The sequence below is a fragment of the Panthera leo genome, chromosome F2, assembly GCF_018350215.1.
Source record: "Panthera leo isolate Ple1 chromosome F2, P.leo_Ple1_pat1.1, whole genome shotgun sequence".
Classification (NCBI taxonomy): Eukaryota; Metazoa; Chordata; class Mammalia; order Carnivora; family Felidae; genus Panthera; species Panthera leo.
The window spans coordinates 1,081,124-1,100,998 of NC_056695.1; the positions used below are offsets into that span (position 1 = coordinate 1,081,124).

The following is a 19,875-nucleotide window of genomic DNA, read 5'->3' on the forward strand; positions in this document are numbered from 1 at the left end:
TACATTGCCATTTTATTTAAGATACACATCACAATTCTTCCAAGCCTTACCTGACAAGGCTGAAATTTTCAGATATCCATCAAGGCTGGGTAAAATGTCTTTATAATAGGGCTGAATTACATGTTTGCAGATGTAAACGGACCATTCTTCTAGGGCATTCAGGCCTACTTCTGCCAGTGGGGGATAGCTCAGGCCCAGTTTAAAAGCCATCTACATATCAATACAAACAAGGTAAACTGAAATACAGGGAATTTAACATTTAAAGAGAAAAAAACACCAATTAGTTGTGGTTTCTAGTGAATAAGCCTTTCTACTGACAGATACTGCTGGAGGTAAGGAGGGGCATCCAAGGTCATTCCTGGGAAAAGGAGCACCACCAGTCTATGTAGCTGGTGTTCTACTGCAAACTTTCAACACAAGGAAAGTTTAATCTTCACATCCACCTGTCAGGGAAGTTCTGAGAGGCCAAGCCAAGTGTCCCAAGTCCCAAGGCTACTAAGTGGCAGAAGTAGAACTTGAACCAGGGGTGTCTGATGGGTAAGCACCTGCTATAACTATAGTGGCAAGACCTTGACAGTTCCATGTTTTCTAGAAAACATAACATTATGTGGGAAAAAAATGGATTTGCTTAAGACAATGTATTTACCTGCAATGCAGGAACATAGGCTCTAATATCAAGTTCAATGATGTCATGTGGCAGGGACAGAATAAAGGTCAAACAGGAGGCCAAAAGTTCATCTTTGTATTGCTTCATTTTAAATGAAACCTTAACAAAAAAGAAAAAGAAAAAGATGGACCTGTGTACCTGAATAGAGCCTATAATCTGAGAATCAGCTAAAAAATATTTACCCTTATTCTCAAACACAAAAATTGATCACGCAGCTTTTATATGACATGGCTACTGTTATTTACAAAGTAAGCACTGATCTCCAGGAAAAATTCATCTGTTGAAGTACTTAATTCTCATTATATGGAGAGCTAAAGAATCCATTAGTTTTGAGTTGACATCATACAAACTATTTAATGAAAACTCAAGGGACTTTTGAAATACAACGATTTCCTCTGTTAGTGCTTCCTAATCCCTTAACCCCAATCTGGATTAAGCAAACCAATTTTTAAGTCATTAGATAATTTATGATCACTAAGATTTTTTTATCAACATACTTTAATTTTTAAATAGCCCATGAAAACATTGGATAAATCATTTAAAAATTACCTCTTTACCAAATTTTGCAAACAAAGCAAAGCAAGAATACTTTTCTGGGTCCTCAGGAGACTGTGTCTGACTCTTTAGCCCAACTCCCTGTTGAATAAAGCAGTAAATTAGTAAAGTGAACAACATCATGTAATTCTGTGTCCTAATGTAGCAGTTCCCAGTCTTACTTCTTTTTTTTTTTTAATGTTTATTTTTGAGAGAGAGGGAGAAAGAGAGAGCACAAGCCAGGGAGGGGCAGAGAGGGAGACACAGAATCAGAACCAGGCTCCAGGCTCTGAGCTGTCAGCACATGGCTCGACGCAGGGCTCGAACTCATCAACCGTGAGATCATGACCTGAGCCCAAGTGGAACACTCAGCCGACTGAGCCACCCAGGGGCCCCTCAGTCTTACTTCTAAGGAGTGAATCCATTTTCACTTTGCCAACGTCTTGCGCGGAGGGGGAAAAAAACCCAGCTCTGATAACACTTTAGGCAGAGGCCAGAGAGAAACAAAACGTTAAGGTAATAGGTGAATGACTAGTCAAAAGCCAGAGGCCTGGGTAAGTCCACTTCCCCTTTCCCTTTCCTGTCTTCCAGTACATACACCTACGAACCAAGAGACCCTGCCCACCCTGTGATCAACCGATTGGACTGCTCGGGATAAACTGGAGCATTAGGTGCACTAACCTAGTTATTCTCCAATGTCACTAGCCACCAGATCACCTGGGTGGTCTACTAGCACAGACTGTGCGGCCTTGCCCCCAGAGTTTCTGATTAGCTAAGTCTGGAGAGGGCACAGATTTCTCAGGTAATGCTGATGCTGCTGGTCCTAGGACCACACTTTGAGAACCTCTGGTAATCTAACCTTACCAGCCAGATGCTTGTAAAGCAGAGCAGAAAATACCATTAACTTTTTTTACAGTCTCATCCAATTGCCACTCACACTATTTTTAAAAGCACAGAAAATGAGACTTTAAAACTGCAATATACTATACTATTTTATAATGCACTTATACACACTCGTGCAACCTAAAAAACACAGGAATATTCAATGTCCGCACAAAAAAACACTCACCTTAAAATATTTTATTTTCTTGGCATTTCTCACAGCAACAGAAAGCAATTTGTAAAAACCACTGATGAGAGGCAACCGTGTAGACTGCAAAATTAATTCATACGCAAATGAATATACCCATGGCTCAAAAAATTCTACATGTTTCTCAGGAAGAATCTCTCTGTAAAAACAAATTAAAAGCTTAATGTAGAAGTTTTTATCATATAATATTTTTTATTCTGCTTCAAAATTATAAGGGATATAATCAAAAAGGTATATGATTCCATTATGTAAATACTTTCATGTTCCTCTTTTCCCGAGGATATCTTTTTTTTTTTTAAGTTTATTTATTTACTTTGAGAGAGAGAGACAGAGAGAGAGCATGTGCACAAGCAAGCACAGAGTAGGGGCAGCAAGAGAGGGAGAGAGAATCCCAAGCAGGCTCCACGCTTTTAGTGCACAGCCCAGCATGGGGCTTGATCCCAGGAACCATGAGATCATGACCCGAGCCGAAATCAAATGTCAGATGCTTAACTGACTGAGCCACCCAGACACCCCTCCCTACCTGAGGATCTTTTAAACAGAAAACGACGATAATTCTAAGCTGGTACATTTAGATATAAAGATTCATATAAGCAATTTTAGATTTTAAGTCTTTTACTTTTTCATCTCATACATCCATAGAAGTGTCTAAATACTTAGAATTTTTTTAAATACCTGCAAATTTCCACCAGGTTAATGAAAGCTGAAAAATCTTTGGGTTTAGCAGGATGCAAGTTAGCAGCTGGATCGGAGGTCGGGATCACCCAAACACCAGTAGCTTCGTTTTCATCCTTGAAAGTAGATGTATCCAAAGACTTTATCAAAGTGAGAAAGGCATATATGGGTCCTCAATTACAAGTAATACAATTTAATAAAGTTTATAATTTAATAAAGATGACAAAGCTCAAAAACATTAAAGAAAAAGACAAAGGAAGTGCCAAAGTGAAGTGATAAAAGAATAGTACAAATACAAAAATATGAAGAGGGAGGGCTATACCTTCTTGAAGGAACTAGCAATGATGCCTTGACAGAGGTACACGTTCAGAACATTAGAACGTGTCCATAAGGACTTTGAGGTTTCAAACTGAGAAACAGGAATCATTAATAGTATTAAGTAACAGTAACTCACTATGAACAGACTATGTGTCACCAAACTCAGGTGGAAATGTAAAACAAGCAGTTAGAAATACACACTGGAAGCTATAAAGGAGGATTGGGGTGGATTCTAGGTTTAAATGGGAAATGGTCGCAGAGGTGACCACTGCCCTGCTGGAGGTGAAGTAAAAAGGGCAGGAAACAGAAGAGAGAAAACAAGAAGAGAAAGGAAGTACAAGGGAAGCCACTGAAGACAACAAAAGTGACAAAGATGCAAGTCCTAAAAAGCAGGTTTGTTGGGAGGACATAGTTCTAGAAGTCCCTGTTGGCAAGTTTTTCAATGAAATTATTTTAGACACGCGCAAAGCATGAAAAATACTGCTGTTCCCATCAACCAACATAAAAAACAGAACAATGCAAATGCAATACAGTTACTGCTTCCTTTATCTATCCTCTGCATAATCACTCCACTGTCTTTTGTCTAACTTCATGGTATTACAGTGCAAGTACGTATGCACTAACGAGCAGAATCTAGTCTCAGAAAAAATCCCTGGGCTGAAAAGCAAATTAGTATTTTCCACTGGAACTCAAGTCCTTTGACACTGGTGTCATTCCCATCGTGCTTTCCTAAAACACACCCTCAGATAAGAGCACAGTGGCTTCTAGCTGGCAGCCTTAAACCATGACTTATTTTTCACACAGGCCAGGAAATCTGAGTACAGGAAAAAGGGAGGGTGTATTTTCCTTTTCTCCCTATTGCCTATATTCTACTATCTCAAGAACACATTTAACCTTGAACCCAGAGTTCAGCGTTTCCTTAGCTATAAACAAGAGGAATCCCAGGTTTCCCTATCCCACTATAGTAAGTCACCCCTACACAAAGTAAGATCTGACTCTTTACTATTGCTAAGAAATGAGTAACAAGCCTAGGAAACAAATTTTTTAAAATAAATGGTTTTGAAATATTAAACATATAAATTACTTTTTGAACAATATAGAGATAACATTTTCTACACACTGAGCTATTCAGTTAGCAAAGTATCAATGACACACATGAATGCTGCAGAAATCAATTTCCTACAATATTCTACAAATGTGCTTATTTTCCCCTGGATGTTTACATACAAAGAGCTGCTATAAAAATGATGCAAAATTATTACTGACAAAAACTTCTAACCTCATATCCCCCAACATTCTGTTTTTCTAGTGTAAGATCCAGTTTCTCAATAATCTTCAAAACTGATTTGACAAATTCATCATATAGCAAACGATTCAGACTTTGAAGGGAGGAATTCACAAAGAGAAATACTTCATCTGCTAAAAGAAAATCCTTTAAAATAAAGAAAATAAGCTTCAAAATTTTATGCAAAAAGGTAGCAATATCCATATTAAATTATAATGCACATGTGTACTTGCATATTCAGATATTATAGCAACTTCTGTGTAAACTGGAGGAGATTTACCTGGAAGTTTTCAGGTGCAAAATGTAGACACTCTCCTAAATTATTAGGACAGTATCATTTCAGTCAGATAGGACTTCACCCACACATGTAACAGATACTTACTAAGTACAAAGTGGCAAATGAGAAGATTTAGGCCAATCCTCATCAAAGCATTCATCCCACCTAAAGCGTGTGTGTAAAAACACTTAGGTATATATACACACACACATATATTACATACACGTTTGTACAAATACACATGCATGTACATTTATATATATATGTGTATAAATAAGCATGCTTACACACATATCTGTATATACACACATACAAGCATACATACACGTGGATAAATGCACACCTATCCTCAGAATGGACTTAAAAATATAATTTATCATTTCTTTAAAAGTGAAACTATTCTGGTGCACCTGGGTGGCTGGCTCAGTTGGTTGAGCATCCGACTCTTGGTCTCGGCTCAGGTCACGATCTCACAATTCATTGGTTCAGGCCCCATGTCAGCTCTGCACTGGCAGACAAAGGCTGCTTGGGAATTCTCTATCTCCCCATCTCTTTGCCTCTTCCCTGCTTTCTCTCTCTCTCTCTCTCAAAATAAATAAGTAAACATTTTTTTTTAAGTGAAACTATTCTACTATTCCAAAAAATAGGCCAATGACTCTGCCTTTACTCAGGCAAATATTCTATGGAACTTAACCACAAAACATAGGAACACCTAACATCATATATAAAAAAGAAATATTGTAGGTAAAAGCACTAACACTGCTATACTATTTTACTTCAGTAAGAAAACAACTAAAAACTCCTAAGATAGGAGAACAGAAATTATCTATGGACACAAATTGTTTTTCCTAGGGTATAATGCTTTGTCAAAGTCTATGCTGAAATGGTGGCCAGAACCTGGCTTAAAGGAGACATTAGAGAAACATCTATCAGAAACATTAAGCAGGAGGCATTATTCTGATCATAAATGACGTAAAAAACCATATACCAATTGCCTTCACACTACTGAGTCAGTAACATTTCTCTTCATCTTTTTTTTAATCTTCATCTTTAACAAATAAAAAGAGAATAGCTCTTCCATGGTGATAATACTGTTATACTTTTGCTACCTAAGAGGCTGATCTGTCAGGAAAAATAATTTAGCATCAAACATACTACACTGGCTACTCACAGATGAAATAAGGACTCAGCTATGGCAATTATTAAGTTTATATGAGTTCTATGATTTTGTTCCTAACTGATACCACTTTAATTTTCTATTACATGAAGTACTTTAGCAATAAAACAACTGAATAGTTAGTAAAATATAATTCTGAAATTGGCAAGTCCTAAGGGTAAAAGTATGTAGACTAATAAAGAGGAATTAGAGTACTTTCATGGCTTTAAACGAGTCATTTTTACCATCATCTGGTCACAACTCAGGAGACTTCTAAAAAGATCCAGATAATCTTTATACGTGGGCACTTTCCATTTGCCAGTTCTAACTTCCCCTGATGCACGATAGTCTTCAGATTCAGACTCAGCACCCTGGGCGGGAAGACAACAAACCAATATTTACTGGTGGAATCACAAGATAAGCATGCCTGCCAGAATGTTCTGATTTTCAGAACTGCCTAAGCTAAAACATTCACTAGTCAGATACTAATTTGATTGAGGAAGATAGTATAGCATGAAAGCATAATAAGAAAGCAAGCTAAAAAAAAAAAAATCATGATTTTTCTAACTGGGACTAAAATAGCGATGAATTAAAAAAATATCTCGGGGCGCCTGGGTGGCTCTAGTCGGTTAAGCGTCCGACTTCGGCTCAGGTCATGATCTCGCGGTCTGTGAGTTCGAGCCCCGCGTCGGGCTCTGTGCTGACAGCTCAGAGCCTGGAGCCTGTTTCAGATTCTGTGTCTCCCTCTCTCTCTGACCCTCCCCCGTTCATGCTCTGTCTCTCTCTGTCTCAAAAATAAATAAAAACATTAAAAAAAAAAATTAAAAAAAAAAAAATATCTCAAAACAATGCCCAAGGAATCTGCTAGGGGTCATTTGTCTCATTTTCCTACTCAGGTCCATCTCCCACCTCCTCCTATTTCCTACAACTTCAAGCAACTAAGATATGTCTCCCATGATACGCCTAAGCATTCTGTCTCAGAGTTTCAAGAGAAGCCACCCCCTTCTTGTAAAAATGTGTATATAACAGTAAAGTTACATTTAAGGATGTCCCATAACTTAGGAATTTATTCACCTGAAAAACTACAGAGGCATTATGTCCTACACTTTTCACAATGCAAGGCATGCCTTATAACTAAAAAGGCCATTTTTGTATATTTACAGACTAAAAATCCCAGCATCACTTCTAACTTTAAGTGACAAAAGACTAATTTTCAAAACATTAGATTCAGACTTTACCTTTTGAAGGATCACAGGCTTAGAACATATTCTGATTAAACCCTGATGCACTGAAAAAAACAAAATGAAAACAAAAATGAAGGAAACATCAAAAAGTACACCCAAACACTCAGTGAAAATGACAGCCACTATTTTACTAAACATAACCACACCTCTCAATTTTCCCTCTCAAGTCTATTCATATCCGCAGTGTAAAATTTTAGACCATTAAGATTCAGGAGCAAAAGGGAGAAAAAAAAGATTCAAAAAAAAAAGGATGAAAAAGGAGATTTTGATCCACCAAAACATTAGTTCCCACCAGGCATCAAAAGATACAAAAGAGGGAGAAAGCCTTAGCTACAGTTAAGGTTTTGGCCAGGGAAATCTCCAATGCTGAAGTCACACCAGTCCTGTGATCTCCCTGTATCGATGATGTGAGTGCACATGCATGGTGCGAATCAGGTGTAGGGTGAGTGTTAAAGATGAGGTGAGGTTTACATTCACGTGTATATGCTGTGTCACCGTTAAGATTAGGGGTTGGTCGATAGATTTAGGGGGAAGATGGAGGCGTAGGAGGACGCTGAGTTCACCGCGCGTCCTGCTGATCACTTAGATTTCACCTACACCTGCCTAACTAACCCAGAAAACGACCAGAAGACTAGCAGAACAGAGTATCCGGAGCCAAGCACAGAAGAGAGGCCCACGGAAGACGGTAGGAAGGGAGGAGAGGCGGCGCGTGCTGCACGGACTGGCGGGAGGGAGCCGGGCGGAGGGGCGGCCCGCCGGCCAAACAGAGCTGAGTCTGGCTTGCAAAAGCGGAGGGGCCGGACGGAGTGTGTTCCCACAGCAAGCGGGACTTAACATCTGGGAGGTCATAAGTTAACAGCTCTGCTCGGAAAGCGGGAAGGCTGGAGGACAAAGGGAGGGAGAGTTGCTGAGCCCCGGGACGACAGAGCTCAGTTTGGCGGGGAAAAAGGTGCTCGCCAGCGCCATCTCCCTCGCCCATCCCCCAGCTAAAATCCCAAAGGGAACCAGTTCCTGCCGGGGAACTTGCTCGCTCCGCGCAAACACCCAATGCTGTGCTTCTGCGGAGCCACCCCTCCAGCAGCGGGTCTGACTCCCTCCCGCTGCCACAGGGCCCCTCCTGAAGTGGATCACCTAAGGAGAAGCGAGCTAAGCCTGCCCCTCCTGCCCCCGTGCACCTTGCCTACCCACCCCAGCTAAGACGCCAGATCCCCAGCACCACAAGCCTGGCAGTGTGCAAGTAGCCCAGACGGGACACGCCACCCCACAGTGAATCCCGCCCCTAGGACAGGGGAAGAGAAGGCACACACCAGTCTGACTGTGGCCCCAGCAGTGGGCTGGGGGCAGACATCAGGTCGGACTGCGGCCCCGCCCACCAACTCCAGTTATACACCACAGCACAGGGGAAGTGCCCTGCAGGTCCGCACCACTCCAGGACTATCCAAAATGACCAAACGGAAGAATTCCCCTCAGAAGAATCTCCAGGAAATAACAACAGCTAATGAACTGATCAAAGAGGATTTAAATAATATAACAGAAAGTGAATTAGAATAATAGTCATAAAATTAATCGCTGGGCTTGAAAACAGTATAGAGGACAGCAGAGAATCTCTTGCTACAGAGATCAAGGGACGAAGGAGCAGTCAGGAGGAGCTGAAAAACGCTTTGAACGAAATGCAAAACAAAATGGAAACGACGACGGCTCGGATTGAAGAGGCAGAGGAGAGAATAGGTGAACTAGAAGATAAAGTTATGGAAAAAGAGGAAGCTGAGAAAAAGAGAGACAAAAAAATCCAGGAGTATGAGGGGAAAATTAGAGAACTAAGTGATACACTAAAAAGAAATAATCTACGCATAATTGGTATCCCAGAGGAGGAAGAGAGAGGGAAAGGTGCTGAAGGGGTACTTGAAGAAATAATAGCTGAGAACTTCCCTGACAGGGGAAGGAAAAAGGCATTGAAATCCAAGAGGCACAGAGAACTCCCTTCAGACGTCACTTGAATCGATCTTCTGCACGACATATCATAGTGAAACTGGCAACATACAAGGATAAAGAGAAAATTCTGAAAGCAGCAAGGGGTAAACATGCTCTAACATATAAAGGGAGACCTGTAAGACTTGTGACTGCTCTTTTGAAACTTGGCAGGCCAGAAAGGGTTGGCACGAGATCTTTAATGTGCTGAAGAGGAAAAATATGCAACCGAGAATCCTTTATCCAACAAGTCTGTCATTCAGAATAGAAGGAGAGATAAAGGTCTCCCCAAACAAACAAAAACTGAAGGAATCTGTCACCACTAAACCAGCCCTACAAGAGATCCTAAGGGGGATCCTGTGAGACAAAGTACCAGAGACATCACTACAAGCATAAATCATACAGATATCACAATGACTCTAAATCCATATCTTTCTATAATAACACTGAATGTAAATGGATTAAATGCACCAACCAAAAGACATAGGGTATCAGAATGGATACAAAAACAAGACCCATCTATTTGCTGTCTACAAGAGACTCATTTTAGATCTGAGGACACCTTTAGATTGAGAGTGAGGGGATGGAGAACTATTTATCATGCTACTGGAAGCCAAAAGCAAGCTGGAGTAGCCATACTTATATCAGACAAACTAGACTTCTTTTTTTTTTAATTTTTTTTTAACGTTTATTTATTTTTGAGACAGGGAGAGAGCATGAATGGGGGAGGGTCAGAGAGAGAGGGAGACACAGAATTTGAAACAGGCTCCAGGCTCTGAGCCGTCAGCACAGAGCCTGATGCGGGGCTTGAACTCACAGACCGCGAGATCATGACCCAAGCCGAAGTCAGATGCTTAACCAACTGAGCCACCCAGGCGCCCCCAAACTAGACTTTAAATTAAAGGCTGTAACAAGAGATGAAGAAGGGCATTATATAATAATTACAGGGTTTATCCACCAGGAAGAGCTAACAATTATAAATGTCTATGCGCCAAATACCGGAGCCCCCAAATATATAAAACAATTACTCATAAACATAAGCAACCTTATTGATGAGAATGTGGTAATTGCAGGGGACTTTAACACTCCACTTACAGAAATGGATAGATCATCTAGACACATGGTCAATAAAGAAACAAGGGCCCTGAATGACACATTGGATCAGATGGACTTGATAGTTATATTTAGAACTCTGCATCCCAAAGCAACAGAATATACTTTCTTCTCGAGTGCACATGGAACATTCTCCAAGATAGATCATATACTGGGTCACAAAACAGCCCTTCATAAGTATACAAGAATTGAAATTATACCATGCATACTTTCAGACCACAATGCTATGAAGCTTGAAATCAACCACAGGAAAAAGTCTGAAAAACCTCCAAAAGCATGGAGGTTAAAGAACACCCTACTAAAGAATGAGTGGGTCAACCAGGCAATTAGAGAAGAAATTAAAAAATACATGGAAACAAACAAAAATGAAAATACAACAATCCAAACGCTTTGGGATGCAGCGAAGGCAGTCCTGAGAGGAAAATACATCGCAATCCAGGCCTATCTCAAGAAACAAGAAAAATCCCAAATACAAAATCTAACAGCACACCTAAAGGAAAGAGAAGCAGAACAGCAAAGGCAGCCTAAACCCAGCAGAAGAAGAGAAATAATAAAGATCAGAGCAGAAATAAACAATATAGAATCTATAAAAACTGTAGAGCAGATCAACGAAACCAAGAGTTGGTTTTTTGAAAAAATAAACAAAATTGACAAACCTCTAGCCAGGCTTCTCAAAAAGAAAAGGGAGATGATCCAAATAGATAAAATCATGAATGAAAATGGAATTATTGCAACCAATCCCTCAGACATACAAACAATTATCAGGGAATACTATGAAAAATTATATGCCAACAAACTGGACAACCTGGAAGAAATGGACAAATTCCTAAACACCCACAGTCTTCCAAAACTCAATCAGGAGGAAACAGAAAGCTTGAACAGACCCATAACCAGCGAAGAAATTGAATCAGTTATCAAAAATCTCCCAACAAATAAGAGCCCAGGACCAGATGGCTTCCCAGGGGAGTTCTACCAGACGTTTAAAGCAGAGATAATACCTATCCTTCTCAAGCTATTCCAAGAAATAGAAAGGGAAGGAAAACTTCCAGACTCATTCTATGAAGCCAGTATTACTTTGATTCCCAAACCAGACAGAGACCCAGTAAAAAAAGAGAACTACAGGCCAATATCCCTGATGAATATGGATGCAGAAATTCTCAATAAGATACTAGCAAATCGAATTCAACAGCATATAGAAAGAATTCTTCACCATGATCAAGTGGGATTCATTCCTGGGATGCAGGGCTGGTTCAACATTCGCTCATGGATTGGAAGAATAAATATTGCCAAAATGTCAATACTACCCAAAGCTATCTACACATTCAATGCAATCCCAATCAAAATTGCACCAGCATTCTTCTCGAAACTAGAACAAGCCATCCTAAAATTCATATGGAACCACAAAAGGCCCCGAATAGCCAAAGTAATTTTGAAGAAGACCAAAGCAGGAGGCATCACAATCCCAGACTTTAGCCTCTACTACAAAGCTGTAATCATCAAGACAGCATGATATTGGCACAAAAACAGACACATAGACCAATGGAATAGAATAGAAACCCCAGAACTAGACCCACAAACGTATGGCCAACTCATCTTTGACAAAGCAGGAAAGAACATCCAATGGAAAAAAGACAGTCTCTTTAACAAATGGTGCTGGGAGAACTGGACAGCAGCATGCAGAAAGTTGAAACTAGACCACTTTCTCACACCATTCACAAAAATAAACTCAAAATGGATAAAGGACCTGAATGTGAGACAGGAAACCATCAAAACCCTAGAGGAGAAAGCAGGAAAAGACCTCTCTGACCTCAGCCGTAGCAATCTCTTACTCGACACATCCCCAAAGGCAAGGGAATTAAAAGCAAAAGTGAATTACTGGGACCTTATGAAGATAAAAAGCTTCTGCACAGCAAAGGAAACAACCAACAAAACTAAAAGGCAACCAACGGAATGGGAAAAGACATTTGCAAATGACATATCGGACAAAGGGCTAGTATCCAAAATCTATAAAGAGCTCACCAAACTCCACACCCGAAAAACAAATAACCCAGTGAAGAAATGGGCAGAAAACATGAATAGACACTTCTCTAAAGAAGACATCCGGATGGCCAACAGGCCCATGAAAAGATGCTCACGTCGCTCCTCATCAGGGAAATACAAATCAAAACCACACTCAGATATCACCTCACGCCAGAGTGGCCAAAATGAACAAATCAGGAGACTATAGATGCTGGAGAGGATGTGGAGAAACGGGAACCCTCTTGCACTGTTGGTGTGAATGCAAATTGGTGCGGCCGCTCTGGAAAGCAGCGTGGAGGTTCCTCAGAAAATTAAAAATAGACCTACCCTATGACCCAGCAATAGCACTGCTAGGAATTTACCCAAGGGATACAGGAGTACTGATGCACAGGGGCACTTGTACCCCAATGTTTATAGCAGCACTCTCAGCAATAGCCAAATTATGGAAAGAGCCTAAATGTCCATCAACGGATGAATGGATAAAGAAATTGTGGTTTACATACACAGTGGAGTACTACATGGCAATGAGAAAGAACGAAATATGGCCCTTTGTAGCAACGTGGATGGAACTGGAGAGTGTGATGCTAAGTGAAATAAGCCATATAGAGAAAGACAGATACCATATGTTTTCACTCTTATGTGGATCCTGAGAAACTTAACTGAAACCCATGGACGAGGGGAAGGAAAAAAAAAAAAAAAAGAGGTTAGAGTGGGAGACAGCCAAAGCATAAGAGACTGTTAAAAACTGAGAACAAACTGAGGGTTGATGGGGGATGGGAGGGACGGGAGGGTGGGTGATGGGTATTGAGGAGGGCACCTTTTGGGATGAGCACTGGGTGTTGTATGGAAACCAATATGACAATAAATTTCATATATTGAAAAAAAAAAGATACAAAAGATATCTACATCAAACAACATGCTAGGTATTCATCATTCATCATCATAAAAACAAGGGTGAGTTCCAAACTCACCCACAGTACTGATGCAATTCCAGAGAACTGGTCCTTTCCCCACCAAGGCTAGGAAAACTTTTACTATGGCTTTACAACACACTGACTGCATTTTCGGACTATATTGTGGGAAACTGTCTATCTGTGCCACAATGAGATGTTCCAGAACTGGAGTATACACCTCAGGAACCTAGCAGAAATGGAGAGCAAACTAAAAGTTAGAGAAGGAAATAAATAAATATAGGAATGATATAAATATCTAAAATAATTACAACTCAAGTAGACACATACTAGATAAATGAAAAACCTGGCTTATACCTAATCTACTAATAAGCTTAACACTGTGACTGCCTAAAAAAATCAAGAGTAAAACTGTCTGATACTTACGGTGCAAACTACCCCAAGCAGCAATCTTAATCTTTTTATAAAAATGGAACAAATAACAAATAAGTTTTCCTGCTTTGGATAACAAAAAGTCAAGCTTCATGACAATAATTAACACAAAATACTAATTAAAAATGTCTTGATCACAACAGTGCCTATACTGAATGCATACAATTCCTATGACACCGTCGAATTATGTGAAGAACTGAGATTAATTAAAATAGTGCTCAGTTTAATTAATTTCACTTACTGTATCAAGGTAAAGCAAAACACTTCCAACAGACTGGAGGAAACTTGGCATGTGGTAAATGTGGTCATCAACAGTGTCTGTCTGGGTGAGGAACAGCTGTTTGCACCGCTGAATGAGCTCTACATACATGAAGTCAACATCTTTTGCATTTATAACCTTGCAAGGCTTTCAGAAAGGTAAACAAAAGTCTATCAATCTCGTCAATGTCAAAATAATAAGATTTAAAGTATCATGTTAAGCCATGTGATTATAAACTGAATATCAACAAACTTTTTAATGGAGATGAAACACAGTTATAAAATATATCTCATAAAGATGCTTTTAAAAATAATCTGTTACTCTAAATATTTATTTATACACAAAACATCTATTGATTGTCGACTATCCTAGATATTGCTTAGATGGCAGCTACCAAAGACCAGTAAGATGTGGTCTCTGCACCGTAAGGCTGGTCACCTAGAAGGGGAGACTGAGAAGTAAACACAAAGCTGGAATTCACTACTACACCGTGCTGCACACTACATCCGGAGCCACCTGTGTCACTCACAAATCTGATAATGCTACTATCGAGCTTCAGATTTTTCAAAGGCTTCTTTGGAGTTCAGATCTAATCTAGCTTCCCTGAGGATCTGACTAGTTCATCTTTGTAGACTCCCTCTCCCTTCATTCTTGACTATCACGTTCCAGCTACACTGTGAACATATCTAACCACAGTGAACAAGTTGAAGTTGGTCAGACCACAGTGTATAAAGTTGAAAATTCCATGTTCTTGGCGTGCCTGGGTGGCTCAGTCGGGATTGAGCACCTAACTCTCGATTTTGGCTCAGGTCATGATCCCACAGTGGTGGGATCGAGCCCTGAGTCAGGCTCTGCACTGGGCATAGAGCCTGCTTAACATTCTCTCTCTTTCTCCCTCTTCCCCTGCCCTGCTCACGCATGTGCATGCATGCAAAACTCTCTCAAAAAAAAAAAAAAAAAAAAAAAAAAAAAAAAAAAAAAATTCCTTGTTTTCATTTACATCTGAGCCTCTTCACATACAGGTTCTTCTGCCCTAAATATAAAGGACCCAACAGAGACAAATGGAAATGAAGATTTAAACAAAGCAAGAGGAGGAAAGATGATTTGGAAGCAAGTGAGGAAATTATCAGAAATGGAATGAGTAGTAAGAGTAGAAAGCTGGGAAGAGGGACTCTCCTTCCCTGAAAAAGAGAGTAGACACTGATTGGGCAGATCTGTAGAAAGAGAAGTAGCAAGCCATTTTCTCTATAAAGTAGAAGTCATAGAGATCCACTAAGAGGGAAATAACTATAGTTACCATCAATATTCTTAAATACACTCCTGTCATAAGAACCTTTCTAAAACACTGTGTAACAGCAATTAAAATTTTACTTCATAAATAACAGGCAGCATAGCGTAACTGAAAAAATGACTTCAATTTATATCATAGCTCTGTCAATTACTATGTCCTTTGACAAGTTACCTAATTCCTGTGGGTCTGTTTCCTCATCTGTAAAGTGGAATGATACTCCTAAAAGCTTATAGGAGAGTTATGAGAATTTGAGGTAATATGTGCACAAAATCCTAGTACATAGTTGGCACTGAAAAATCAAGTTAACAACAAAGCAAGTAACAATACTGTCACAAGTGTGAGATGCTGTTCAAAAACACAATAAATTATATTCCTTTAAACACTCAAATGAAAATAAAAAGATCAGAGTAAATTAACGGGCCATACTCCTGCAAAAAGTCCATATCCACGAATTGCAATGGATAAATCCTTGCTGTTTGAATCCGTGTTCCTGATGATTCCATAGAATTGCTCCATAAAGTACTGCAGTTTATTCTTATGCATTTCTGCATCTTTTGCCACCATAAAAGAAATCTGCAACGGCATAATATTTACTTTTTAGGAATATTTAACAGCAAAACAAAAGAATAAGAATCTATACAAACGTAAAAAGGGTAGATTGTTGAACTAGATATTATCAATATGTTGTTGTAATTCTACACAATTGCTTTTACTGACAAAGAACTACTGCTCTAATCTGCTTAGTCTGCATCAAGTACAGAAAAGACACTCTCTTAAACAAGGCTTTATTATACAGGATACATTTTTCCTACAGAAAGGGACTGAAGATGATCAGGCAAATGTAGAAAGCCATATGCACAAAAACAAGGTTTTGCATTTAGGTCTCCCAATGTAGCAGGAGGCCTAGTTAGACCTCATGTGTAACTCACAGTGTGTTACACTGTGTTACACATGTGTAACTCACCTTTCAAAAAAATAAGCTATACACTGAAGCTTGAATTGGGTGAGGCAAGGGGAAAAAGTACTCTGAGAAGCAAGTAGATCTCTATCTACCAAGGGACAGTAACCTAAATGCAAGAACTAACACAGGTATTCAAGAAAGCATTCCTAATTTCAACACAAAGACTGTCCAAGACAAGAACAGAGAGAATCTAGATAATTATCAGAAGCAGAAAACAGGTATCCACACTTCCATTGCCAAACTACCAACACACACCCCAATCCCACACAAAACCATTTATTTTAGAAGAATGGGATATCACATATACTGCCTCAGAATTTCCTTCTTCACACACATCAAGAACATGTTCCTCTGATCTCATGGTGTGGGAGTTCAAGCCCTGGATCAGGCTCTATGTGGACAGCTCAGAGCCTGGAGCCTACTTCCGATTCTGTGTCTCCCTTTCTCTCTGCCCCATCCCCCCACTCACGTTCTACCAAAAATAAACATTAAAAAAAAATTTTTTTTAAAAGAACATGTTCCTTCAAGAAGTAAACAAATACTTGTTCACTTTATGAATATATTTTAATGTTTTCACATTTATACACTATTTCTACAAAAGCAAAAATGAACTATTGAGACTTCATCAAGATAAAAAGCTTCTGCACCGTAAAGAATCAACAAAACTAAAAGGCAGCCGATGGAATGGGAGAAGATATTTACCACTGGCATATCTGATACAGGCCGAGTATCCAAAATCTATGAAGAACTTATCAAATTCAACATCCAAAACACAATCCAGTAAAAAATGGGTAGAAGACATAGACTTTTTTCCAATGACATCTAGATGGCTAACAGATACACGAAAAGATGCTCCACATCACTCATCATCAGGGAAACACAAATCAAAACCACAATGAGATACCACCTCACACCTGTCAGAATGGCTAATATTAACAACACAGGAAACAACAGATGTTAGCAAGGATGTCGAGAAAGGGGAAACCTCTTACACCATGGATGGGAATGAAAACTGGTACAGCCATTCTGGAAAACAGTATGGAGGCTCTTCAAAAAGTTAAAAATAGAACCCTACAATCCAGCAATTGCACTACCAGGTATTGGCCAAAAGATACAAAAATAGAGATTCAGAGGGGTACATGCACCCCGACGGTTACAGCAGCACTATCAACAATAGCCGAACTACGGAAAAAGTCCAAATGTCCACCAACTGACGAATAAAGAAGATGTGGTGTATATATACTGTGGAATATTACTCAGTCATCAAAAAGAATGAAATCTTGCCATTTGCAACACCGTGGATGAAGTTAGAGTGTCTTATGCTACGCAAAATAAGTGAGAAAAACAAATAGCATATGATTTCACTCATGTGGACAATTTGAGAAACAAAACCTATGAACATATGGGAAAGGAAAAAAAAAAGATTAAAAAAAAACAGGGAAGCAAACCATAAGAGACTCAACCATAGAGAACAAACTGAGGGTTGATGGAGGGAGGTGGATGGGGGAGGGGCTAAGGAGGTCACTTGTGATGAGTACTGGGTGTTACACATAAGTGATGCATCACTGAATTCTACTCCTGAAACCATCATTACACTATATATTAACTAATTAGAATTTAAATAAAATTTTTTTTAAAAACTTTCTAATTTATTATTATGCTTTCAGCAAACATCCTTTTTATACATTATTATCCAATTATTTTCTGATACAGTAGCAAAAAGTTGCAAATAATTATCCAACAGTAGAGGATAAACGGAACTCTAACTTAAATACAATTATATATATCAACTATGTTGCCATTATAAGTTAATCATGTAGATTTCAGTGTGCTATCAGGGAAACACACACAACATAGCAGAAAACCTTAAGGTCACAGAAATTATGAATATTCCTTTTGGTCAAGATATCTCTCTTCTTTTATCCCCATACCTTCCCCCTGGGAAGAAGGGGAATGAAAGGAGGTTAAGGGAGAAGAAAGAGAAGGAGACAGTGAGGGACAGAGAAAGGGAGGGGAAGGTTTAGAAGCAGTGCCACTGAAATAGTGATTTTTTTCTTAACGGTAGGATTTCAGGATATTTTAAATGTTGTTTGTACTCTTCTACATTTTTTTATACTTATATGCTACTATCTTATAATGTTTTTCATAAAAAATTTACATAAAGCTATTGAAAAATTTCTTTCCCTCAGAAGTAATGTTTAAATTAAAAAATGTAGGGGCACCTGGGTGGCTCAGTTGGTCAAGCACCCAACTTTGGCTCAGGTCATGATCTAACAGTTCATGAGTTCAAACCCCGCATTAGGCTCTGTGCTGACAGCTCAGAGCCTGGAGCCTGCTTCAACAACTTCTCCTTCTCTCTCTACCCCTCCCCTGCTCACACTCTATCTCTGTCTCTCTGCCTCTCTCTCTCTCTCTCTCCCCCTAAAAAAAAAAATGAATAAACATTAAAAATAATTTTTTTAATAAAAAAATTGGAAAACTGGTAAACTGGATGTAAACTTTAAAACATTTGCTCTTTCAAAGATGCTAAGAAAATGAAAAGCCAAGCCACAGAAATTATTTGCAATACTTTTAGAAAAGGACTTGTACCAAATGATGTAGAGAACTCTTACAACTCATTTATAAAAAGACATACAATCTAATTTTAAAATGAGCGAAATAATCTGAGTATCTCATAAGATATAAGAATGGCTGCAATCCCTATCAAAATAACACCAGCATTCTTCCGGCAATCAAAAAGAATGAAATCTTGCCATTTGCAACTACGTGGATGGAACTAGAGGGTATTATGCTAAGTGAAATTAGTGAAAGATAAATATCATAATGACTTCACTCATATGAGGAATTTAAGATACAAAACAGACAAACAGAAGAGAAAGGAAGCAAAAATAATATAAAAACAGGGAGGGGGACAAAACATAAAAGACCCTTAAATATAGAGAACAAACAGAGGGTAGCTGGAGGGGTTGTAGGAGGGGAGATGGGCTAAATGGGTAAGGGGCTTAAGGAATCTACTCCTGAAATCATTGTTGCACTATATGCTAACTAACTTGGATGTGTATTAAAAAAATTTAAAAATTAAAAAAAAAAGAATGGCTAGTAACTACAGGAAAAAAAAGATCATTATCAACAGTCACCACAGAAACTCAAATTTGTAACCACAGTAAGGCAATATTATACACCCATGAGAAGTGCTAAAATTGAAAAGACCACCAAAACCCTGTGTTGATTAGGATATGGGCTGACAGGAACTCCCACGCATTGCTGCTGGGAATATAAAATGGCGCAACCAGTTTGAAAAGAGTTTAGCAGTTTCTTACTGTTTCATATATACCTCCCACAAGACCCAGCAATCTTGCTTCTAGGTTTTCACTCAAGAGAAGTGAAAGCGTATGTCCACAAAAACACTTGGTCACAAATGTTCTTACTGTTTTATTTAAAAGGACCCCAAAATGGAAACAACCAGAGTGTCTGTAAACAGACTGTTATATCCCTACAACAGGATACTGTCTGTGCCACATTTCAGGTAGGTCTTCATGGACTAGCTTGCAAATTTAACTACCATTTACAACATTGCTCCAAACAAAACTTTTGGTGAATCTTCAGAGTTTTCCATCACAACCCACCCAAGCAGTCTAAATCTGTAACACCTGGCCTGAACAGCAGGTATTTCTA

General features: G+C 39.1%; 1 protein-coding gene across 3 annotated transcripts in view; it reads right to left on the reverse strand.

The window, feature by feature from the left end:
- PRKDC (protein kinase, DNA-activated, catalytic subunit) overlaps positions 1 to 19,875 on the reverse strand; it is a 214,591-nt gene that overhangs the window by 180,926 nt on the left and 13,790 nt on the right. For all 3 annotated transcript variants that reach the window (XM_042923148.1, XM_042923150.1, XM_042923151.1), the window contains 11 exons: positions 15,666 to 15,812; positions 13,931 to 14,095; positions 13,318 to 13,486; positions 7,241 to 7,290; positions 6,248 to 6,373; positions 4,564 to 4,716; positions 2,967 to 3,082; positions 2,271 to 2,430; positions 1,217 to 1,303; positions 647 to 766; positions 51 to 210 (listed from right to left, as the gene is read on the reverse strand). In XM_042923148.1, coding sequence (XP_042779082.1) covers positions 51 to 210; positions 647 to 766; positions 1,217 to 1,303; positions 2,271 to 2,430; positions 2,967 to 3,082; positions 4,564 to 4,716; positions 6,248 to 6,373; positions 7,241 to 7,290; positions 13,318 to 13,486; positions 13,931 to 14,095; positions 15,666 to 15,812 — 1,453 coding nt within the window. The remainder of the gene's footprint in view (positions 1 to 50; positions 211 to 646; positions 767 to 1,216; positions 1,304 to 2,270; positions 2,431 to 2,966; positions 3,083 to 4,563; positions 4,717 to 6,247; positions 6,374 to 7,240; positions 7,291 to 13,317; positions 13,487 to 13,930; positions 14,096 to 15,665; positions 15,813 to 19,875) is intronic.